Source organism: Bos mutus, chromosome 11 (assembly GCF_027580195.1).
Source record: "Bos mutus isolate GX-2022 chromosome 11, NWIPB_WYAK_1.1, whole genome shotgun sequence".
Taxonomy (NCBI): domain Eukaryota; kingdom Metazoa; phylum Chordata; class Mammalia; order Artiodactyla; family Bovidae; genus Bos; species Bos mutus.
Window position 1 is genome coordinate 81,451,635 of NC_091627.1, and position 26,246 is coordinate 81,477,880.

The following is a 26,246-nucleotide window of genomic DNA, read 5'->3' on the forward strand; positions in this document are numbered from 1 at the left end:
TATACTCACAAACCTCAGGGGAAATAAGCCGGAAGAGAGCAGATTAAAAAAGAAGTTTATTATACAATTCATCAATTTCCTTGGCTCACATGCCCTGACTCTGTTCTATTGAAAACTCACCTCTCTTCTGAGCCTGCTGCTTTGGTTTTCCTGACACACTAAGTCCTGTTTCTGCAGTACCCCTGGGACAAAAGCCACGCCGTCTCAGAAGACGGTTAAGAGCACCTCTAGCTGATGCTCCCTTGGTCTGCATGACTACACAGCTGAAGCTGTTCTCAAAGCTCCCCATGTGATACAGATGGAGACGCAGGAGGAAGCCCCTTGTGCCTGTGCGGTGCGATGGAAGCTCTGCTGATATACCGAAACACAAACATCTGACACTAGGTAGGGAGTGGTCCCGGGGCATCTCTTTAGGGGGTCAGGAAATACCTGTACAGTCCTTCTGGAGTCTTTCCTGACTCAGCCTTCACTCTGAAAAAGATTTCACTGTCTCAGGATGACGCTGTTCCACCCCCTTTGCTGTAGGGTCTCTAATCACAGGAACCTACAGGAAGCCAGATGAGCCCTCTTTATAAACTTAATTTTATCTTTAATACTTTTCTAAATAACTTAAACAAGGGCAGTTTTTCTTTATAAATACTGGCCCTGTCTATGTGCAAATATACACTGGAACATATCCATTTACCTTTAAGCAAATATCCAAGAGTCATTGTTTTGAGAATCATACCTTTAGGTAAGAAATGAACGCAGTTATAAGGAAAGCATTGACATTATTCATATACAATTCACATATGACTATAAAAACTTTGGTAACTTAACAGTTTTCAAAATAAAACAATAATGGCCCTTCTTTAGAGGAGGAGATGAAATCTTAATAATGTTATGTGTGCGTGCTCAGTCGTGCCCAACTCTTTTGCCACCCCATGGTCTGTAACCCACCAGGCTCCCCTGTCCAGGTGATTTCCCAGGCAAGATACTGGCGTGGGTTACTATTTCCTACTCCAGGGTAACACTTAATGAACACTCACTATGTGTCAGAGTCGATACCAGAAATATAATTGAAACACATCTCACCTTTAGGTGATTGTGGGTTTTTCTCTATTTCTTTTTTCTCCCCTCTCTCTGACACTAACATAGCTTCTATCCCCTAAGTTCCAGAAAAAGGAGGGAGCAGCATACAGGCAGAGGAGCTGTGCAGAGGCAAGAGCTGGAGCTGACGGCTGTGCTTATAGTTCAGTCTGAGCAAAGAAAAATGCCCTCTATGTTCCTCTCTGTGTTTACAAATACAAACCCAGCTTTGATACACACAAAAAAAACCAGAAACATCTCCCAGGTACATGGTGTACTCAACACACAGATCAGGGATCCTTATTCACCCAGTGGAAACAATCTTAGATTTGGAGTTTAAAATCTCATTTCTGCTAATTGCTAGCAGGGTGACTTTGGGCAAATCCCTTTACCTCTTTGAACTTGGGTTTTTTTATTATTAAAATGAGGGTTATAACATCTACCTCATAAAGTGTTTGGAAGACGAAGTGGTATAAAGTAGGTGAAATTTTTTAATCACTATAACAATTAGTTAAGGCAAATGAAATCTATATTTTACAGAAGAGAAGAAAAAAATAGTTATGGAAACCAAATGATTTACCCAAAGCCACACAGGAAATTATCAGAGAAGTTAGCAATTCATCCCATCTCACTCCAAACAGTCAGATGTTCTTTTTTCCGTGGCAGAGACAAATCCCATTTCCCCTGCTGCCCTCCCTTTGGGGCTCCCAGACATGGAAAGTAATGCCTCTTCTATCCCCACTGGTCTTAGGGCCTTCTGTTCTTACAGACACTGGAGTTACCCGAGTCAGCCAAATGTGGTAGGCGTTTGGCTTGCTGGCAAGAAGACTGTCATCTCTAAGTCAGAAAAGGGGGCAGGATTTGGAAAGCACCCTGATGGCATGTGGCCACCACTGGAACTACAGCCTGACAACAAAGACTAATATAAAGCGACATTGATATGGATCTGGGTAGGTCTGTACTGACTCCAAAATGTGAGGCTTTTTATGTGTGCAGGTTTTGTTTTTACCCTTAGAATCTAAGTTCCATTAGGACAATCACAGAGGTCTGTGGGTGGCTGGGTACCATGGGTTAAGAAGATGCAGAGTGCCGACTCCCAGGCCCTAGTCACACCAGGGCCTTTAACAGGCCAAGGCCAGGTGAAAGACAGTGACTTTCAGAAGATAAGAAGAAGCTGCCCACTCTTTTTTTTAATGTCAGGTAAAAAAGTGTCATGAGTTTGAGCAAGCTTTTGGAGTTGGTGATGGACAGGGAAGCCTGGTGTGCTGCAGTCCATGGGGTTGCAAAAAGTTGGACACGACTGAGGGACTGAACTGAAAAAACTGTCTACCAGCAGGAATTCAGAGACTCTTCCCACCATGAAGAACCTCCTACTGAAGGTGGAGGCTGAGCAAAGGGAGCAAAAAGCAGAAGGAAGAAGCAGACAGGAAGCCCCAGGGCTGAGAGACCTGGCTGGATGTCTCAGTACAATCAGGTTTTGCTTCCAGCTGGACTGGTTCTGTCCACCAGCACCCTGTCTGGTGTGCTCATCTGTCTGACATGCTGATAATTACATAGCAGTGCTAATTGATGGTATTATTGAATCACACACGGTAAGACTCTTCCATGAATTTGTGCCTATCAATTCCAGTGTATAATGGTATTAACTCTCCCATGAAAATTCACTATTAGCCTAAGATTTTAATCTAGTACTTTGAGTTCATCTTGGAAACTCAGGTTAGTCCCTGTCTTATATCCTAAAGAAGTAAGAAACAGACCCATTATCCCAAGGAAAAGGTCCACTGAGAATACAAAAATGGGGACATTTTCTAAAGTATGTACTTCTGTTACCCTCTTGCCTCGCAGCTACACATCCATCTACTTGAACTCAGCTTTGTGATGCTGGGTTGAGTTGGGACTGCAAATGCTCTTCTCCTGTGCCATTCAGATCCCTGTTACACCAGTGCGGGGGTGGGGGGGGTGGGTCTAGAGGGCACCTGCAAGGCTGGGCAAGAGACTCGCTTCTCCTTGTTCCTGTCGGGAGCAGTGTGTTTCAGGTTCCAGTTTCACTTCACACTCCCGGGAGCAGCCTCATTGCACTTGCTGAGAGATGCCAGCACCAGCAGGGCAGTGCTCTTTCCTCAAGGGTCTGGGTCCCAGCTCCTTGGGCCTCTAGCTGTGATGACCCCAACTTCTCCACTTGTCCCCCAGCTCTCGTGATGGTGGCTGTTTCCTCTCCCCACCCCACTGTCCAACAGTGTTCCCTATTCACCCATTCTGTCCTTCAACATCTATCATGTTGATTTCTCATATTAAATGAGCTGTTACAATAACTTATGTCGTCCCTACTTTGCTAATACAGCACATTTGAGAGCCACAACTTCATTTATAACAGTGGGTAAAAGAGCAGACTCTGAAATTAGTCACACCTAAATAGGAACCCCAGCCCATTTATGCAACTTTGGTCACTTTGGAAAATTTAATTCACCCCTCCAGGTCTCATTTTTCTCAATCACTTTCATTTATTCAACTAACATTAATTGATCACCTGCTAAGTTCCAGGCACTATGCCAGGCAGCAGAGATACCATGGTATGCAAAACAGTCAAGACCTCTGACCTGGAACCTTCTGTCAACTGCATCAGATGAGATAATGCAGGTAAGGCACAGGTAATCAGCCTTCCTCTCTGTACTAGGACAGGGAAGCAGAGGCAAATGGGTCTCGAGAAAAGTGCAACGGCTACGTTTCCTCTGAAACTGAGACAAGTGTCTTTTCCTTAACAAGGTTGAAGGTCTCGAGCAACATAACCCCAGGGATTCACTAGGCGCTCTTGTCTGTGCCTCCTGTTCAGAGCAGAGAATCAATGCCCTCACAACAGTACCCATTCAGAAGGAAATGGGATAAATTACCCTAAACAGGGAACACTACATGGTGGCACTTTCTAGAAATTCCAAAGAGACAAGGTCCTGTGATACAAGGGAAGAACAAAAGGAGCCACGATGCAGGGGTAGGACTGGGGCCCAGAATGACCGTCACCATGGGGCACGAGTGCAGAAAGACACTAAAAAGCCACTGTTCCAACATCAGTCACAGCAGGACTCTTTTTACCATACAGAATATATAACCATAAAATAAACAAGAACTTACTTTCTGCAGTAGGACTACATACCTAGACTGTCCAGGGAGGTGATAAGATGGAAAAGAAAGATTCTTGATTCCATTTAAGGTTGAATCTAAAGGTCCCATGCTGCAGGCAAGGAAAAGTTGGAATGCAATCCCGTCTCCACATTTTGACACAATCCTTCCTTGGACCTCTGCTGACTAGACATCGGGCATATTGAGGAGGCAAGGATGGCTGATGTTCTCATTAACAAGGAAGTATTTCTGCAAGACTATTATGCAGCTAAATTCTCGAAAGCCATATCTGCAGCACATTGATGCCCTATAAATGCAAACTAAACTCGTCACCCTCAATTTTTGATTCATCGTGACATCACTATGACCATCGAAAGTCATGCAGAAGGAAAACAACCGTGGGAAATTATTACCAGAAGGTCTCCTCCACATCCTTGCTCTAGGGCCTCAGTATAAATAACTTACTGCCATTGACAGAATTTAGAGTCCCACAAGGCATGAAAAGCCTGGAGTTTTATTCATAAATAAATGCCAACATTTAAACAATCAAGACAGCTTCAAACTCTAGGACTATTGAAATGAACAATATGTACTGCCCAGATGATTTATAATGCTTGTGTTTACAGTCCAAATGGGATGATAATTCAATTCCACCTGAAGAGTCATTATATGGGCAAGCCCAGGAGAAGTACTTTGGATAAGAGGTGATATTTCTCAGTTTTCCCATTTCAAACAAATTATTATTTCTGTATTTAGGACATCACCTAGGTAATTCTTTTCATGACTTATAGTACTCTTGAGCAATTAAGAAAATTTATAAGGTGAACGAAGTCAGGGACAAATGCCAAATTCAAAATGATCCGCAGAACACCGAAGAACCCCCCAGAGAGCACTGCTGTCTCAGACACGAGGCAAAATAATCCCTTCTGCTCAAGAAAACAGAGGTGAGCAGTGAGAATGCATCACAGCAAGAGCATTATTATCCAGCAGAGGCAACCTGCTAAATGCAGACTTCATTTCCAAACCGGCCTCCTAACAGGAAATGGGAGCAAAAAGGTCCCTTCTGAGAAGATGGAGAAATAGCAGTTGGCAAAATGTCTTCACTGTGGTACACGGCAGCCTTCCCTTATATCCCCCTTTCCGCACAGTCCAACCAGAGGGAAGAAGAACCTGTTATGCATTCATGCACGTGGCAGCAGACACTAGAGCAGTCAAGGGCAGAGGCCCTGGCCTATGGGATTAGCCCCCAGAATTCCTGGGCTTACATACCATCCAGGCCATTGTGATGACTGTAGTTTCTTTTCCCCAAAATGCTCAGAGACGTGTGATTCGGGGTGGCTAGCATCCGCTTGGTGGTTGGGGTTTGCAGGCTTGGTGTAGATCGAATTACATTAGGTTTCTTCGAAGGATGGATCTCTGACAGGGGGAAGAAAGGTTTCTCAACTCAGAACATGGTATTAAAAATCTGTGTGCACTTACCACTGGCTAACAGGCACACATCTTATTTCTTAATGAGCTGAGAGCCAGTTCCTTACGAACCAGCCTGTTTTCCCAAGGACTTGCATAATGAATCAACTTCAAGTGCTGTTACATGGCCTTGTTTATCAAAAGGGAGCTGGTTCTGCCCCTGCTAGCTGAAGCTCTGAGCTTCATGTTGTGAGTAGAAGAAGGAAAAAAAAAAAAAAAAAAGCCACTTCAGAAGGTCACTTAAACACAAGATTTACTAAGGGAATAAGGCATCTGACTCTTGAAGGAATTAGAAATTCAAAGTCTATCTGGAGAGGCAGCCTCAAAGAAAACTACCTCTGCACTCCATCACACTAGGAACAAGGCATGCAGCACATCTGGTGTGTGGCAGCTTTCTGAGAAAACAGGATTCCTCCTCTGGCTCTGCAACCAGACCACAGGACCAGGGTCAGTCACTCCAGGGTCAGTCAGTGACACCGAACTTCCAATACCAGTGTTAAGAAGTAGCAGAAGGAAAGCTTTGACAGAGGCTATATCACAAAACTGTAGGGTGTGTGTGGTGCATGTGTGTTTACGTGAAGTACACTGCTGTCAGTCACACAGCCCTGCACTACTTAATACTTTCTGGGTCAAGTAGATGGACATAAATTGCAACACTGCAGAAACTGGATTTAAGGACCTCCGTCTAACACTAAAACCAGGCGACCTCTTCTCTAAAGCTGAACCTGCTCACTGATCCTGAGTTACCACCCAGCATGCCAACCATGCACAAGCCACCCCGTCTTCCCAGGCGAGGGCCAGGATATCAGCCTCATGTACTGAAATTTAGGAAGAGCTCCACTGTCTTTACCTGTATGCCTTCCTCACTAGTGGAGGATTTTTGAGGGAAAGGCCGTATTCAAAGGCCATGTTCATCTTAGTGTTCCCTAAATAACTTAGTGTAAGTGTCTTGCACATAGTAAATACTCAGAAATGTGTTCTGTAGGGAAGTGCTTCAGTTAGTAAGGACAGCCCTGCTGTGGGTTTGTCTGGTAGAGACAGAGACCAGTTTGCCCATAGGAAGAACATATAATTACCTATGGAAATGCTAATATGCAATGTCATAGTTTATTTCTTATGATCATCTTATGATCAGATACTTTGCTTTGCAAGGTGGGAGAGGCTTCTAGGATTACACCCTGCAAGGGAACATAGTTAGAAAACTTCACAGACTAGATCACCACGAGTTAGGTCATACCTGTGATAACCATGTGATATTTTAGGGGGATATCAAAGCAAGTCTTTAGGCCCTGAAGGAATAAAATAGGAAATAAGGTGGCAAAGTAACATCAAAGAGGAAGCTGTGCACTCTGACTCTTAGGATGATCTGATACGGACCAGATAATATACTAAGTTTAAGGCTACACTTTGATTTTTAAAAGACTGGACCTCTTAAGTCTGGACACTTCGTAAGTATAAATCTTTCTGACAAAATAATAAAGTTCAATGCAACTCTGAGCACATACTTCAATTTTACTGAGAAGATGAAAAAGCAAGAATATTAGAAGCATAAAAACATAGCTCCTAGGTATAATAGGAACCATTTTTGAAACCACTATTTCACAAATTATTTATCTTAAAACTCTGCCAAAAAAAGTTATTTCTTGGTAATGTTACATTATTATTATATTTCAAGATATAAATGGAACTACCATATTTTGTGACTTTCAAGTTAAATAACAGGATAAAAACCAGAAAGCAATACTAATGCTCCCCTCTCAAGTAACCTTAATCGGCACAACAAAACTATAAATATTGTTTAAAGGTGGTTTAAACACCAGTTTTATCTCTTTTTATTTAAAAAAAAGTACATGAATCTTTCTCTATTTAAGGGAAGGGGTGAGGTGGGTTTGCAAACAGTGGAAGATTTGTATCAAAATATTAAAAATATTCATCTTTGGGACTTCCCTGGCGGCCCAGTGGCTAAGACTTCACCTTCCAATGCAGGGGGTGCAGGTTCAATCCCTGGTTGGGGAGCTAAGATGTCACATGCCTCGGAGACAAAAAACCGAAACATGAAACAGAATATATTGTAACAAATTCAATAAAGACTTTAAAAATGGTCCCCATCAAAAAATCTTTAAAAAAAAATTCACCCTTAAGAATTCCCTGGCAGTCCAGTGGTTAGGACTCAGCATTTTCATTGTCTTGGGCCTGGATTCAATCCCTGGTCAGTAAAATAAGACCCTGCAAGCCATGTGATGCAGCCAAAAAAAAAAAGAATATTCATCCTTAATTTTATAATAACTTGGGATGGTGACAGATGGTAATTAGAATTATCATGGTGATCATCCTATAATGTGTATAAATGCCAAATCATTCATGTGGTACACCTTAAACTAATATAACATTGTAAGTCAATTATACTTCAATTAAAAAAAAAGAATATTCCTCCTCTAATAATTCAGTGATTCTCATTTTCCTCTTCTTGCTTAATCTGTATTTATATACATAAATACACATTACATTTTTACTCAATTATATTTTTAGGAAAAGTAAACCCATCTCTAACTCTGTATTATGTTCTCTGTGTGTTTTGGTAATCAAACATTTCTCAAATAAAATAAACTGACTATTCATATGAAGGTATCCAATTTCAGCTACTTGAAAGGCTTACATTTAATATAGGTATGTCAATTTTGAGGAGCCGGTGATAAGGTACAGATACTGCTCTCCAAGCTTTTCTTCTATTAAAAAATACCCACCTAAATACCCAATGATACATGCCAAAGGCTTCCTAGTGCTTTTGCTTTTCAGTGGACTTCCAGATAGATCCGCATGTCTGTCTGCATCTGAGGAGAAAGAAACACAGAGACAACCAGTGAGGCTGATTTCTCTGCCTGTGCTTCACACACCACAGAAATAAAAGGTGCAAGTGGAGAACAGCACCAAAAAATCCACCAGTTTCCTTCATAATTTTCTTTGGGGTTTAAGAATAAACTGGTTCCAGTTCTGGTTCCAGATTACTAAATGGGGTTTTACCTGGGGACCACTTGCTTTAAAGTCCCTTATGAAACAACTAACACATCTCACAAGCCCATGCTTTCTTTCCGTGTTCACACATCTGTAAATAGTGGAGATATGCTTCCTGTCTAGCCACGCCATTTCTATATTATAGTAGAAAAGCTTCCGTAAGATATGAGGTGTGATCAGTCCTAATGTAAGATAAATCTGGCGTGGAAGACAAAAATGATGGCTGACAAAGGCAACAGACGTGATCAGCCCTGACCTCGATGGAATGAGTCTCTACGGAGGAGTCTTCATCTATCTCGATTAACTTTCAGTTCCATTAGATGAGCCTCCCCCAAGTAAAAATGCGCCACTTGATTTTATCACTAGTTTTCTGTCCTGCGTATCCTCTTATGATGTCATTAGCACTGAGACTGACAAGGTTTCCTGTGTGCAGACAGGTATTTCATCCAATAGTCAGAACAGTAAAATACTGTAATGGATATTTGTTCATAAAGTTCACATCACAGTCATTTCAGAGAAAAATAAAGCACACAACACAAACACTCTTTTTTAATTAGCTGTCATTAGGATGAAGAATAGATGTGAAAGATGGCTGCATCTCATACAAGTTAAGTTACAGAGTTTGAAGTGACCAAGAAATGAGTATTGAAACGTTTTTTAAATTTGCAGCTGTTGTCATAAAGCTTAACAGAGTAGCTTCAGCAGATATGACTCTGCCATGTTTATGCCTTTTGTCAAAAATGTCCCTATAGATTTTCTGTGATGGAGACCACATTTCTAGGCCTATACACAGGATCCACAGGGATTCTCTGCACAATTAGTGTTAAAATGTATAATTCAATCTGGAACTTCAAATAATTTAGAATTAAAAATTAACTTTTTCATAAGCTCTAACCCTCTCATCAAGGAAATTCTTCTCCAATAACTACTGAACAGAAAAAGGTGGGAAAGTAGCATTTAAAAATATTGAAATAGACAAAGCACATAACGCACAGCCTGGAATCCGAATATGTATCCCAAGCACTGGCTAATTACTATGCAACCACTGACAACTATAAACGGTCCGATTTCTTCTCCTCCTACTCAGCTGATTTCCTTTGAGGAAAAATAAAATAAAATTACGAAGCTATGAAGCTTTTCACCTGTTGTTGAAAAATAGTGACGTTGCAGGCAGGAATATAAGAAGCATATTTTGGAGGAGTGATCTAAACGCTAACATGCAGCCCAAGCCCTGCAGGGATTGGACACATGTCACATCGCTATGAATTAACAGTAAGAATTCTTTCCTAGTGTTACTAATTCATTAAGAATTCAAGTTCTACTTAGGAAGAGGACATGAGAAAAATATTCTATTAATAAAGTTTCAATGAATCATCTTAGTATTTCCTCAATGTTTTGGACAAAAACCATTACTGTATTGTTAGTAATAAGATTAACTTCGCTCTTTACTGCAGTTTCTAAGGCCCAGAGCAAAACTGCCAAAGTGACTCCAAGCGATAAACTCCCACATGACTGTCACCTTGACAATAATCCAAAAAACCCATCAAGAGTTACCAACACAATACCCAAAGACCATTTCACTTTATATTAATCTGCTTTTAATTTCTCACTAAATTAGTAGGATTAATTATGCAGTGTTCTAAGTGGCAATTTACAGAGCACTTGAGTGGGAGATCAAAGCTCTTTAGAAGGATCCATCTTTCATCAATCATTATAAAGGTAGTAGTTGGTGGCAAGAAAATCAGTCTCAACCATGAATAAATCAAGATGAAAAGTGGGTGCTAAGACTATTTAACATAGAAACTGCAACCATTAAGCGATTATACTGAATACCAACAAAAAAGAGAAAAAGCTTCTGTCTGGAGGGAGTGATCATAAACAAAGACAATCAGGGCCACACTTGAGCTGGTTAAAAAAAATTGTGATTTGTACTCAAGACCAGGCCAGTGGAACCTTGTTCTCAAGTTATTCACCTAACTCTATCTAAAGAGGATTAATTAGTATGTATTAAAAGCGCACAGGGAAAGAATGCAAACTGAGAAATGCCCAAAGAAACCAGAAAGAATCAAAATCCAGCCAGAGCGAGAACATCCTCATCTCTCTCGAAACACTTGACCAAGTATGAGGCGTATTTCCGTGGCTTCTGGAAGGCCGAGCTCTACTTCCTTGAGGTAAACTTGGAAAAAAGTTGCCCATTTTTGGGCAACGCACGGCTATCTTTCTAAGATGTTGTGGAAATATTAGAGGGGAAAATAGAAAGCTTGCAAAAAGTACATACTGAATTAAAATTCACAATACTATCTCACATGAAAGTCGCTCAGTCGTGTCCGACTCTGCGACTGCATGGACTATACAGTCCATGGAATGCTCCAGGCCAGAAGACTGGAGCGGGTAGCCTTTCTCTTCTCCAGGGGATCTTCCCAACCCAGGGATCGAACCCAGGTCTCCCGCATGGGCTTCAAAATTGCTATCATAGTAAAACCATTTATAGAATTTTCTTATAAGAAAATTTTCTTATAAAGGCATTTCAAACAAGACACAAAACCAATGTGCCATTAAAAAAAAAAGAAAAGATTCAACTACTTAAAAAAATACAAAACAAAACCTGCTTGGCCAATACAGATTCAACAAAATCAAGGACAAAACAAGGGAAATACTGGGTTGGCCAAAAAGTTTGTTTGGGTTCTGCCGTATGGGGAAACTTGAACAAAGTTTTTGGTCAACCCAATATTTGAATTGCAGATCAAGAGCTAACTACCTTAAAATACAATAAGTTCCCACAAGCTGGTATGATTTTTAACAGAAAACAGGCCAGGGCAAAAACAGCTGACGAAAAAGGAAATACAAACGGTTTTCAAACATATGCAAAATGTTTTACCTTATTCAAAATGAGAAATGCAAGCTGATGTAACTTACATGTCACTTACCAACTAGTTAAGGGTTTCAGAGATCAATAACACTGCTGGCAAGATTCTAGAGAAACAGGCACTCGGTAGACACTGGTGGGAGAGTAAACCATAGTTTTTCTAAGGGCAACTGGGCAGTGACTATCAAAATTCAAAATGAAAGTTGCTTGACCCAGATGTTTTACTGTTAGGGATCATATGGGATTGCAAAGAGTTGGACATGACTGAGCGCCTTAGCACGCATGCACACACACACCTGTAAGGTACATATATCACTCTTAAAAGGTATCTATATAAGAATATTTGTTGCAGGATTACTTATAATAGTGACTGGAAACAACCTAAAGTGTTTTAAAATAAGGGAACTGGCTCAAGTACAAAATACAGACTATTATGCAGCTGATAAAAGAAGAGGCAGCTCTCAGTGAATTGGTATGAAATGGCCTCCAAGATCCATCAAGTAAAAAAGGCAAGGTACAGAGCAATGTAGACATTAACATCTGTACAAAAACAAAGAAGACACCTAGTTTGTTAGAGATACACATGTCATCTCTGGATACTTGAGACACTGATGACAACGGTTAGCTCTAAAAAAGGTATGAACGCAAATGGTGTTGATTTGGCCTAAGACTTGTAGCCATTTTTCTTCCTTTAGAAAAATTTAAAAACATCCATTCGAAGACAAGTTTTTACTAAAATAACAGACTATCAAAATAAATAAGCCAGAACTGTTCTCTCTTAAAGTTAGAACTTAAAATTTCAAAAACTTTATATAATTATTAATAGTAACTTTTGCTGAGAAACCTCTAGAAAACTCAAAATATATATAACAAGTTTCTTCTGAATATGGGCCCCTGGAATACATCTGAAATTGAATTAGCATGTTCAGAGAAAAAGGGCTCCAGGTTCCCCTTTGAAGACATTCATTCTGGGGAATGGTTCTGTCATTAAAGTTCAGTGTATTATCAACTCAAAAACTACTTAATTATTCATGTAAGCTACAGAGGGGGCACCTAAGTCATTTGGATCCACTTCTCTAGGAACTTCTGCTTCATCTATTGAATGCTAACATATTGCTCGTATTTAACCCCAGTCTCTGTATCCTAAGTCTCAGATAGAAACCATGTGCTCATCAGGCGTTGGGTGATTTTACAGATTTTTGACAAGTTATCCAGTAAACTCAGTGGTGATGTCTGATAACAGTAACAAAGGAGGAACACCATCATCGTTACATCATGGCATTTTTTTAATGAGGGGAGGGGTGTCAAGAGGGAGAAGAGACAGGCTATCGAAACCTGATGCTGTGTTACAACCATGCAGTCGGTCTGCGAATCTTGTCAAGGACATCATACTTTTCTTTCTCAAGTGTTTTGGTTTTGGGTCCTGCAATCCACTTGTATTAAGCACTATTTACATGGTAGAACTGGTTCAGGCTCTGTACTTACATTAGTAATTTTCAGCATGGACTTACATAATCACATATAAAGGTATATTATTAAAATAAATAGGTATTTTGGGGTTTGGAACTGTGAATCATTTTATATCTATATCTATAAAACACATGTTGGTTATACCATATGTTTATTTCAGGTTAAAAATTTTTTAAAATAGGAAATATATTCCCATGACTCAAAATTGAAAAAGTTTAGAAAGATGAACAGTAGTAAGTTTCCTTCCCACCGCTTTCCCTCAGCCTCCCAGTTTTCCTTTCTGAGGACAATACTCTTACATTTTCCTTGAGATACTTTATGGACATTCAAACAAAGACTCACCTACTCACTCTACTGATTCTTTGACACCCATTTCTTAATGAAAATAAAGGTCAGAGAGTGCTGCTGTTAACAACAAAAATCCCTCTATACAAGAATTAGCTTGTGAAAACTCAAAGGTATGACTATGCTCTCCCTCATGTAATTGAGAATTTATCTATTCGGCTCCCTACTTCTTCACTCTTACACCATCTGTCATCCCATAAACTCTGGCTATGATACTGCTGTAGTGGTGCTGCCAAGGCCAGAAGCCACAGGCATCAACTTCTGCAGTTCTTACAAGAGGAAGAATCTCAAGTTCACAGGGAAAACGATTTTCCTTTTCCAATATTATGAAGAATTATACTAAACATATAAATTGGAGCTCTTGATCCATCAATACCTTTAGAATTATTAACTTTCACCTGATCTGAAAGTGCATTCATACTGCATCATAGTGACTTAACTTTTATGGGGAGGGACAGGGTCACCACTACCTTTGAGAAACCAAGGAAAGCTTATATAAAAAAAAGTAATAATAATATAGCTTTACCCTCCCTCTGGACCACAAAGATGGTTGTGTACAGACATCAGGTTATTAACACCTAATCTTACTAACAAGCCAAGATCAAAGAAATCTGCTAAACAGGTTGTAACAAGGTACACATATGAGAAGATGATGCAAGAAGCAATCAGATGCTAGGAAGAATTCATCAGCTGCTTGCTGGTTGCGGGGACCAGGACTGAGAACACGGCTGGTGAAACTTTTACATTTTAAGTTGCAAGGTAAAATTATTCTGAGAATCTGATTCTATAAACTTGATCAATGAAGCTAACTACAAAATAAAATATGCCCCTTGAATCTCATCACAACAAACGCCTCTTTTATTATGATCATCATCATTATGATAGCTACATTTGTAGCTAGCAAGACTGAATAGCAAGACTGAATGTGTTGAAAATGTGAGTAATAAAATGATGTGTTATATACCAATACATATGGTATATAATTATGAAATGGAAGCCAAACTGGACAAATAGAATGCTCAACCACAAATTCAGACACTAGCTTGAAAAAATTAAATGTTTTTCAGAAAATTCACCCAAAAGACTTTAAAATTCATTTATAGCTTGTTAAATCTTCTAATTTGTTACGAAACACTGAATTTCCAGAATATTATATAACTGTAAAGGATTTGTGGGAAACTGAGAAGTTTACAAATTGGCAATATTGGAAATATAATACAGGTAATTTAATCTTGACCCTTTTTAGTGGCACGGCCTTTCAACTGCAACAAATCAAAATGAGGTGACAGAAAAAAACATACTTCACTGAAGAATCATCAAAATAAAGACAATTTGCAAATTAACTGAGAAATTAACAGAAGCTTAATCAGAAAAAGCTTCCTCAGAAGTCAATTAAGTTGGTGATGGTTTCTTTTCCATTCATAGAAACAAAGATGATCCTGGAGCCTGGCCAATTTTAATGGAAGAATTTCATTCATTTTCTTTCTTGTAACATTTTTTATTCCTTATATTTAAGAAATTATTTATAAAAAATATGTCTTTTAAATCAGCTAAGCAGTTTAGGTAGATATAAATATTTTCTAGTTTCTCAAAATGGTAAGAAAATGATAACGTAAATCCATGATCTCAGCAACACTAGCACAAAAGTAGCATGAAACGTCAGTACATATGCCTACGTTCTCAAACACACGAGTCTCGTGCGGCTAGGTTTGCCCTCCATGGGATGCAGAGGCTACTCCCAATTTCTACTCTCTACCAAGCACTCTTGTTCTTTTAAAGCTTTTACCTGTATGTTTTAAAGCCTTTCAACTATTCTGCTGAAAATTATCTTCAGGAACAAAAACCACTTTTCAACCATCACTCCTTTTACAGATACCTTCTTTAAATCAAAATGGAATGCCTCATAATAATACATTTTTCATGATAAAGTATCTATAGAATTTCTTTAAGATTTCCCATCTATTAAGCCACACAGCAAGTTTTCTTATCCCATAGGGGAAAAAGCTTGCATGGCTCTAACATGCTAACCAGGAATGTAACTAAAAGTAACAAGGCTAGAATCAGAGCTCACAGACAAATTATGGACACGTTTAGGGGTACGTGGTAATATGAGAACAACCTGCAATTCACTGGAACATATGACATTTGTTCTAACAACAACACACATAAGCAAGACTGAATGTGCTGAAAATGAGAGTAATAAAATGATGTGTTACATACTAATACATATGGTATATAATTATGAAATGGAAGCCAAACTGGACAAATAGAATGCTCAACCACAAATTCAGACACTAGCTTGTAAAAATTAAATGTTTTTCAGAAAATTCACCCAAAAGACTTTAAAATTCATTTATAGCTTGTTAAATCTTCTAATTTGTTATGAAACACTGAATTTCCAGAGTATTATATAACTGTAAAGGGTTTTTGGAAACTGAGAAGTTTATAAAGACGTACAATTTCTCATTAGTGCAAATTGGCAAGCTTTATTCTACGTTAGGGGTAAAGGTGCTTCCCCAATAAGGGCTTTTAGGCAACTCCATCACAAAACCCCACTGGGTAGGATCACCTCCCATCTATCTTTTGCTGAGCACTACTTTCTCACAAAGACTGCAGAAGTTTCAATGTTTCCTTTTCAGGTTGGCGTGATACAAATGGCAGCAGACAAAACAATGTTAAAAAAAAAAAAACAAAAGGCTGCACACAAGAACTTATGTTTATTGCAAACAAAAATAAAAACAGAGAGAGGGAAAAGAGAAGATGGTCAGAAGCACAACATATAAGGTTAAGAATTTAAAAGCATCTTACATTCTGCCCTAATGGCAGCATAATTAATAGGAACAAACGGCCGTCTTGCTGCCTGCCGCAGCCGGAGGGTATTTTTGCAGACCTGCCGAGCAAATTTTGTGAAATATGTAGTGTGAAGGAAGAAAGCTTGACGGGTCTTCACTGCAGACTTCGGGCTCCCAGTGTTTCGGACTGGCATCCCCTGCATGGCCTGGCGAGACATATGACTTCTAACTCGCGGGTCCTGTAAATCAGACACCAACAGATGTGTGAAGACCAGAATGTGTCACATACATACTCCTTGCACTCTGCTCAAAGAAAAGGGCAAGTTTTACGTCTTTCACTGAAGAATATATGACTTACTACAGGGGGAGAGAGTTTTGAAGTGTGTCCTTTGGAGTAGGAGGTGGGGACTAGAGAAGGAACCTGGTGGAAGTGGGTGTGTGTGATCCTACTCTTTTTCCTCCTAAACTGACCTTAGCAATCCCAAATCATATTCACAACAGTCAGAAATCGCCAGGAGTAACATTATTATTATTTTAATATTGAAGTGTGTTAGTCGCTCAGTTGTGTCCAACTCCTTGTGACCCCACGGACTAGCCCACCAGGCTCCTCTGGCCATGGAATGCTCCAGGCAAGAATACTGGAGTGGGTAGCCATTCCCTTCTCCAGGGGATCTTCCTGACCCAGGAAGTGAACCCAGGTCTCCTGCATTACAGTGGATTCATTACCATCAGGGAAGTCCAAAATATTGAAGTGAGGGTCCTTAAATCTTGCTAGTTCTCAATAGGTAAATACCTATTATCTGCCATCTATGAGAATTTTACCAAATCATATTTAAACTGTTGTTCACCCCAAGATTGAGTCCATGCTTTCCTGTTTTACCTATGATAGCTCAGGAACAGGAAGAATGCTCAATTTGTATTTATCACTTTATGCAATAAAGCATATTTTCAACATGCTAAAGGTTGTAAACTGTTTCCAAAAAAGCCATTAAAACCAATATTTAACTTGTAGGCTCTCTTCTCATGCTAACATGTCCCACACACATTGTTCTTCTTCTGTCTGAATAATCAATCTCTCAAGACCAATATTTTGAATACCTGAAAAAACTGGATTTGTCCCTGTCCCTCTCTCCACACCTACCCTAAACATTCCAGTACCATGCTTAGCTTTAATAGCTTTGTTTAAGTTTGCCTGTACTCTACTTCTGCTTGTGAGGCGTGATTCAGGTGCTGAAAAACATGACATTTCTCAACACTAAAAAGACCACTGCTTGTGTACCTCGGTGGCTGGGCTAGGAGGTAACTTCTCCTCTTCCGACTGGGTGGGCATCTTCAGGCCTCCGTATTTTTTCCAATAGAGCCAACAGGTTGCACATAACCTACACTGCATATTAGGTGGGCCCCAAGAATACCACTGATGAGACTGTGTAGCTAAAGATGGAGGAAAAAATAAGTAAAATAAGAATGTGATATAACTTGTAACAGCAATACATATACAGATAAACATTTGAAAAATAGTCCAAAGCCATCTTTAGTTTACAATCTTATTTTTCTTCTCCCAGTTTACCTAGCAAACAGGAACGTCTGATACATGCATGTATTTTTCAAGTCAGAATTCATTCAGCCATTTATTTCTCTATATATCAAATGCCTGTGACCCTTATTAAGTGCCCTCTATTACACATTATGCTGCTGAAGGAATTTTTGTTGGTTCATTAAAAACATCCTCTATTGTGTACATTTCTGGAGGTAAGTTATCAGGAACGTATTAAACTAAATCCTGGTTTCCAAACCTTTGGTTCAGAAACTAGCTCCAGGTTTAAGGTGCTTAGAGGAACTCCCACAGATAAAGGTAGAAGTTGGACAGAAGTAGGTTATCTGTTTTTCATTCCTTTCTTTTAATCAATAGATAAAATAATTATTTCACTTTTTCTCTCTTTAGAAATGGAATCCGTTTCAAGACTTTAAGTCCCTATCAAGTGAGCACGTGCAGCAGAGATCACAGCACGCTTACAACCTGAGAGCTCAGCTGATTTATTCCTGAGCTGAACACTACAGACCTGTGTTATTTTGCTCTGAAGTTTAAATTACTGCCATATAACAATTTAAGTATTCCCACAATGGATCTGAAGTTTAAGACAGAAAACACTGAATATTTTCTGCCCTTGACCTGCAACGTTGCCTTCATCAGGTTAACATGTTCAAACACCACATCAGGGTTATCAACTGACACTTCACAAGACAATGTCAAAAAGGGACGATATAGTGACCACTATAGTCATACTGCTTCTTATGAACCCCACCATGTGTTATTCTGGGGGGACTCCTGGCAAACACTAACCTAAAAATGTTCCCTCTTGTAATTTAAAACCAAATAGTCAAATAAGTCAAGCTGAGTTTTTTTAAACACAAATTTTAAGAATTCTAAATATTAGTCATGGACTTATTTTGGATTCTGAATATAAAATTTCACTTGTATTTAAATACGTATTTTTATCCAAATTAATCATGACATGTCATTTTATTTTATTTATTTATTTTTTGACATGTCATTTTAATATGTCAACAAATGCCTTTCTCTTTATACAATTAACTAAATTCAATTAAAGACTGACAAATAGAAAACACCAAATTCTTCCTATAAAGATAAATTTGGTACATATATTATATTGAAATATAATTATAATAGATAATTTAATACATGGACCTCAAAGATTATAAAATTAAAACTGCTTTTTTGTTATGCACATATAAAAATGGTGGAATAATTATTTAAAGGGATATGTGAGACTACATATAAGATGAAAGGGGGTTTGTAAAGCAAAAATAAGACACATTAAGCCACTAGCATTTCTTTAGGAGTCTTTCTACTTTCGCTTAAATATAAATGAAGTTCAAAAATCTAAGATTTCTCCCAGTGCCAAAAGAGCTACACAATCCATGTAAAATTTTGACCAAAAGAATCTAATTTTCCACAAAGTGTTTCCCTTTGCGCTCTCATGGTACAAAAAAATGGTTAGGAATGTGCTGTTTCTATGAAGACAGCAAGCTGTCGGGCTCACACCTTTCTTGGTTGTAGGAAAGATAATTACGCGATTTGGCTTTAAAAGCCTTTCCTAATGCTGGAGCCTGGCATGGGGCATGGAGCAGAGTTAAAAACGCCCCTCATGCCTGTGGCCTCAGTGCAGCGGCTACTCTCTCCCTAGGGAGCTGCTGAGAGACAAGAACTGGGCACCAAGTAGATGTCCTTCCCTCTTCCACGCCAGGCTGCTCTGACCGGAAGGACATATGGATGATTTTTAGTCAATATTGTGTCCTTCCTTCTTCCACACCAAGCTGCTCTGACTGGAAGGACATATGGAGGATTGTGTCACCATAGCCCCATTTAAGAGACTATATTGTTGTTCAAGGTTTTAAAGAAATATAAAAAATGTATCTGGGACCTCCATGACAGTCCAGTGGTTAAGACTCAGCATCACCACTGCAGAGGACATGGCTTCAACCCCTGGTCAGGGAACTAAGATTCCACATGCAGAGAGGTGCAGCCAAAAAAGAAAAAGTATCGACCACTTAACAGTTCATCTCACCACCTCAACTTAACATTCAAGGCAAATATAATGCTGCCGGCATCAGGTAGTTTTTTTTAACAAGGATAAATACTGATAAATACACTGGGGCCCTGAGACCAAGAGTATCATAAAGCAGCATCTCCCAAGCCAGTGCTCTAAGGGAACTGGTCTGAGGACTATAAATAGCAGTTTCTAGCAGTAAGTCCTTCCTACAAAGTTATGTGGAGCCTTTAATTTGTCAAAATATACCGAGAAACACCAAAATGTATATTGGCATATTTCATGGGACCATGGTTTGCACAAAGCTAGTAACAGGTCTGAATGCAGCTTAGCCCGCACTGCTGTGGAATACTCAACAAACCCAGAACACCACAGAAGCACATCAGAGGAACCTAACACCTAAACTGAGCGTCCAAGCGGAAGGTAAGTGTGGGCATCTATTCACTCTGAGGCTACCTTATCCTGCTCTCCATGCAAGGCTGACTCCCACACCTCCCACCAGATGCTGCCAGCACAGTCCCTGGGGGAGTAGGGGGTGGAGTGGGGAATAAGCCCTGCTGGAGAAAACTCACCGTAGCAGCTCTCACAGGCTCGCCCGAGGAGAGGGTTTTGTGGCTGGAATGTGGTTCCCACAGCTCCATTCACAGCACCAGGTTTGCCATTGCTGGTGGATATTTGGTTGGGATTTGGTTTGCTGCTTTCAATGAAATATAAAGTGAAGTGATAAAAATGACTTGTGTAACAAGGTAGAAGGCTCTACATTTCATTACTGATTTATCTTAACCACACATAAACATGTGAATGTTTGATGAAGAAGAAATTTAAATGAACCCAAACCATTTATCTTTACAAACCGAGGCTATGTAAAAACCAATCTCATAAGCATGACACTCACAAAATAAGTAGTCATATCTCTTCCTCATCCAGACATAATTTCCTTAGGATACTGTTTGACATTTTGGAAAATGCAAGTTATTAAATATTACTTATCATGACAAAATAATTTCTGGATTAAATAAATTAGGCAGTGTGCAGTGTTTAGGGAAAACCACTGCCCATTCCTGCCGCTAGTGACAGCTGCTGACCCTACGCATTGGCTCTCGAGGGAACTGCACAAAAGCTGCATGTCAACAGTGACACTGTGGATACCAGCTGGGCTTACTGGGAGAGGTAAACGCATTTCAGGAGACTGTGACCACTCATCATTTCTATTATGCTTGAATTTTTATGAAGATGATTACAGAGCACTTGAAATTAGAAAAACCAATATACGTATCCAAGGCATTTCTTTTTAAGAGGAAAAAGGTAACATCTATCAGATTTCCAGAAGCCATAATTCCTCAGAATCATGTAGCCTGGACTGTTTTGGTATGTACTGTGCCAACATGGTTCGCTTTTTCCCATCTGGGGTAGCCTAACTGCCCTGCGTATCAGTCACGCCCAAGAACACTGTCCACCTAGGTGTACACACTATGTCCTCAAGTACAGTCTTAATTCACCTAACATATATTTATTCAGGGTCCAGTAAAGAAAAGTGCTGACATCAAGCAACTTTCATTCTAGAGGCGCTTTCATGTCTATATGCTGGGCAGAAAATAAACAAAATAAATTAGCAAATTATTTGTTAGTAATGAATGCCGAATGACTACATGTAGACTATATATATTCCTATGGCCAGTGAAGTAAAGAGAGTTCACAACTATTAAGAAAGACATATGAAGTTTCAGCAGAGAGTAGACTCATGAGTTTCCTTTTTGCTCTTTCTCATTCCCACACTTACATTTACCAGTGAAAGCCTAATATGTAAACTTGACCTGAGGACAAATTAAGATTTCTTTCTGCCAGTGATACTATAACTCTTAAGTGAAACTAACCTCTGTGTGCACTGAAAGCTCTATTCTATAAACAGGGCTATTATTTATACTTATCTGTGCCAGCAATGTATTTTGAAGACAAATTGGAACCACACAAAAAGTATTTCTCTTCTATAGATTTCAGTTGGAAACATGCAAAATTAAAAGTGGTGATTAACAATGACTAAGATTTCCAAGGGTATGTAAAAATCTACTATACATAGATAGAAATGATACCCCTTGAAGTCAAATGGCTGATAATGTCAATTTCAGGAGACTTTCTCTAAATATGAAAATATGTGACATTTAACACAGGGCCAAATATATATGTGTTAAAAGAGAGCTAATACAAATTTACAGTTGAGCAGCCTGAAAAAAGCCAGAGAGTAAACACAACTTCAGTTGTTCAAATGAATCTAGAATGTTATGTGGCTGAATAAACGACTGACTTTAATTATAATAATCACAAAACGAAAATGAGTATGCAAAGATGGAATATAGACAGGTCAACCACTACACATACACTTTTCAAAACCAAGAACCTATAGATTAATTCTCAGGGGACAAATCGTTGATGCTAATGTGACAATTTTAATAAAGTTTTAAAAGCTGCATTATATGAAGCTGCCCTTCCTTTTAGCTAATGCCCAAATCCTTCCTCCCTTCCTTTGTGCTCCAGACTCCAGCCCTCCTGCCCTCTTGAGAACTTTGTACACTTGATTCTCTTTCCTGGACCCAAATTTACCATGGAAACATATCTCTCCTATTAAAAAAAAAAAAAAAAAAACTCCATTACTCCATCCAGACTCAACCCTCAACACCAGGAACTTGCCTTTTCAGCCAATTCTCTTGAGAGCTGCCAATCTTCACTGTCACCAACCACCTCCATCTTGCTACTTTCCCTGGCTATTTTTCACTAGCATTTGACGCTGTTAACCTCTTTCCCTCCTTGAAAGATACCCCTCTCTCGGGCTGTGTGATAAGGCACTCACGTGGCTATTCTTTTTTCGGCTATCATACTCTATCTGATATAGAAATACTAGATTTCCTCAAGTTTGGTCCAAGGCTCTAATTTCTTATTACTCTAAGAAATCTGTAGTTTTAAGAACAATATTCTATGCAAATGAAGCTCAAATTTGGACCTCTAGCCCAGAACTTTCTTCTGAGTTTAAGAACAATATATCTGACAACATACTCAACACCTCTTTTTGAAGAAAGCAAACTCAAAATGACCCAACCTGGTTCTCTGCTGCAGCTTCTCATCATGGTGAACAGCACAGCAATCCACCTAATTAAGCTAGCCAGAAACCTGGGATTCAACATCTCCCCTCCACCCCTCCATACAAGTCAATCACCTCCAAGTAGCATGCACTGTCCAGGCCACAGGTCTAGGTCAAGTTGTTATCGTCTTTCTTCTCCAAGAACTTCATAAATGGTGTCCTTACAGCCACTCCCCTGACTCTCCAAACCATTTTCCAAAATACAGCCAGTCATCTTAAAGCGCATACAAATCTGATCATGACACGTCCTTGTTTCAAATCCAACTCCAGTGTTCATCAGAGGGCTAACCCCTGGCCCCTGCCCACCATACTGGCCTCTCGTGGCTCACCACTCTCTTCATATCAGCCACACTGCCTTTCTCTCTGCTCCTTAACTATGTTCTGCCCCTTCCCATCTCATGATTCCATCAGCCTGGAAAGCCCCCATCACCCAGTTAATCTCTTGCCTAGAGTTCACTCAAACTCACCTTCCACAAGGAATCTTCCCTGACAGCACCACCTGAGTGTGGTCCCCAGGATAAGCTCTCACACAAGCTCTTCTTCTCCACCACAGTACTCATCACACTGGGTGACTAGCTGTTTGGCCTCTGTCTCCCCCACACTAGAATGCAGGCTCCAGAAGACCACCTGTCTTCCTAACTGATCCACCTCTAGTACTGAACAGAGTGCTTCGCATACAGGAGACTGTCAGGTTCAAACAAGCAAGAGTAAAGAACAACTCTCGGTCCTGTGGTTAGGACTCTGCTTTCACTACTGCAGTGTGGACTCCTGTCGGATCCCTGGTGTGTGACAAGCCATGTGGTACGGTCAAAATCCAACTCAATCTACAATCTGTTCTAAAATAATATTTCAGAGTTGATTGGGAAATTGTTCAAAGAACTCAGATTCTTATCCAACTCAACAATACAGATTCATAACTTCTATTTACATATATGATTTACAGAACATGGCTGTTCTGTAAACACTTTATTTACAAAAACTGGTGGCAGGTGAGATTTGACCCACAGACTAGTCTTCAACTTAGATCAAGACTCCAAAGTCAATGCAAAACTGAATAGAAACAATTAGCTGTGGTATTTGGTGAATACTAGCTACTTTTCCTGTAATCTGACAGCACTGCAAAGTATAGGAATGCTGGTATGCTTGCTTTTAAAAATCTAAGGCACATGAATCACAACACTGTTTTCTTTGGGGAGTTTGTCTTTTATAGATTAGTCAAATAAAACATATAATTTTCTAAAATATTAGAAACTACTCTGCAGAAAGGACATTATAGCTCTGAATAAAAATTATGGACCTTATAAATTACATGTTATCTACCTTGAGAAAAAAGACTAATAAGAAATAAAACAATTCATTTTCTATGAGGCCTACTGTGTATTAAAATATGTATTAATGTTTTGAAATTCAGTAAAGAAAAGACTAGGTATACAATAACTGTACTGAACTCAAAAGAGTGAAAAGGCTTGAATCAGTACATAGAATTTTGTAGTGAATTTCATTTTAATCCCCAAAGAAACTAGGATAGCACTATATACATGGTGCTCAATAAACTAAATCTGCTTGAACAAATAAACTGTCAAACTTATGACCTCAAAAAAAAAAAAAAAAAAAAAAAAGGATAATTCATTTAAAATGTAGCAAATGAAAACTGGCATTCACTTTAATATACAATAATTCCTAAACCCAGAGGATAATGATAGAATGCTAGGCATCTGAAACAATCAAGACCTATTCATTATTTATCCAATATTTACAAAGTTTGGTTCTAATTACGTTCCCTAACTTCCCCCAAACAATGTAAAATCCTCCATAAAATAAAAACATTCCTCAAAAGGGTAATGCACATTACCCAAATAAAATACATTATACAATACAGAAGTCTCAAAAGTTGCTAGCTTTCTGAAACACATTTGCTTCAAATAATATTTTCATAGGTTAGTTTTCTAATACTTTCCCTGAAGCCTTGATGGCATTTTTGCTCTGGTCCTTTTGTTAGTCAACCTGGGGATTCCCCAACGAGCCATTTTTTTTTTTTTTCCTAAAATAAAATCACTACAGTGGCATTATAATGGAAAGCAAATTGTGCTTTGTAGCGGAAGAAAATAAGATACATAAATTCAAATCTGGCTGAAGATGACAAAAATGTAAATATTTTGTTTTGGATAGAATTACTACCGTGGCAAATATTTTATAGGACTTCCATTACTTACTAAGTTGGGATATACACTTGTTTCAGTTTACTCTCAGCTTCTGCTGCCTTTAGACGTTTCTAATTGAAAAGATAGATGAAATATTTTACACACAATGTCAAAATAATTATTACCACTTCATCTGTCTTAAAAAATTCACAAGAAAATAAAACATTAAAATATAATTCAAAAACTGTCTTTTTAAGATGAGTTTTTCTTTCATGCACATGTTCTTAAACTGCAGAAATTTGTAAGAAAAATCACTAGATTCTGAGGTACAGAACAGGTATTAAATAAACATTTTAGACACAAATTTTAAAAATAATGTAATGAGCAACTCCATTTCCCATTCCTCTAGGAGCAGATAAATCAAACTTATAAGTAACCATTTTTACTTTTCACATTTAGTTTCTATTTTATTTCTTTTTTGCCTTTCTGGAAGGGATAAAAAACAAACAATGATCTTTGCTTTTAGAAAATTACTGAGAGATGATTACTTTCCAAAGTCTATGCAAAAGAAAGAGACAGTAACTAAGCCCAATTAAATAAGCATCTACCCTCAGAATCTTGGGAGGTGTGCAGTAAACTTTAAGCTTGACCGAACTCACGTCAGATTTTTAGGTGCCAATTAGGAGTCAAATGCAGGGAAAGGCATGGTGAAAAGATTATATAATCAAAGCCAGAGACTGATCAACACAACAGTAAATGCAAACAGAGAAAGAAAATAATGTATGGTGGATATTCAAAATTACGACAAATCAGAACACAAGGGAAGCCTCCATTTTCTCAATGAGAAGGAAATAAAAAAATTTAAGGAGGCAACTTAAAACTTTTAAATAAGGAGTTGAAATTCTTGGAAATAATTTAATTCAAACACATTTCAACCATCCTCAATGCCATCATTGCCACCATCTCTAGAAACTCTTTTCACTTTGAATGACACAGATTTCCAGAGCACATGGTCCTCACATCTACCTAAGCAGATCCTGGGGGTGGGGTGGGGGGTGTGCATGCAAACTTTATTTGGAAAGTCAACAACAGATGAGAAGATGGCAGACAAATGTTCTAGAGAACCATCTTACTTGGTTTTGGATGCTAGTTTGAAATAAGCATTTTCTGAATTATATATGATGATAACACTGGACATTTTTCAACAAGCCATGGGTATCTGCTCACTATTCACAACCTCAACAACTCACTAGGGTAATTTTTTTAGTG

The 26,246-nt window shown here is 38.9% G+C and overlaps 1 protein-coding gene across 7 annotated transcripts in view; it reads right to left on the minus strand.

The window, feature by feature from the left end:
• Positions 1–26,246, minus strand: part of MTA3 (metastasis associated 1 family member 3) — a 213,477-nt gene that overhangs the window by 11,980 nt on the left and 175,251 nt on the right. For 5 of the 7 annotated variants that reach the window (XR_011466095.1, XM_070379671.1, XM_070379668.1 and 2 more), the window contains exons 11-16: positions 25,050–25,108; positions 20,276–20,400; positions 17,414–17,565; positions 16,151–16,373; positions 8,394–8,480; positions 5,452–5,598 (exon numbers count right to left, since the gene is read on the minus strand). Coding sequence is in view for 6 of the 7 variants with exons in the window: in XM_070379671.1 (XP_070235772.1) it covers positions 5,452–5,598; positions 8,394–8,480; positions 16,151–16,373; positions 17,414–17,565; positions 20,276–20,400; positions 25,050–25,108 (793 nt within the window). In the remaining variant the exon portion in view is untranslated. The remainder of the gene's footprint in view (positions 1–5,451; positions 5,599–8,393; positions 8,481–16,150; positions 16,374–17,413; positions 17,566–20,275; positions 20,401–25,049; positions 25,109–26,246) is intronic. The other 2 variants (XM_070379669.1, XM_070379672.1) reach the window with 1 other exon arrangement.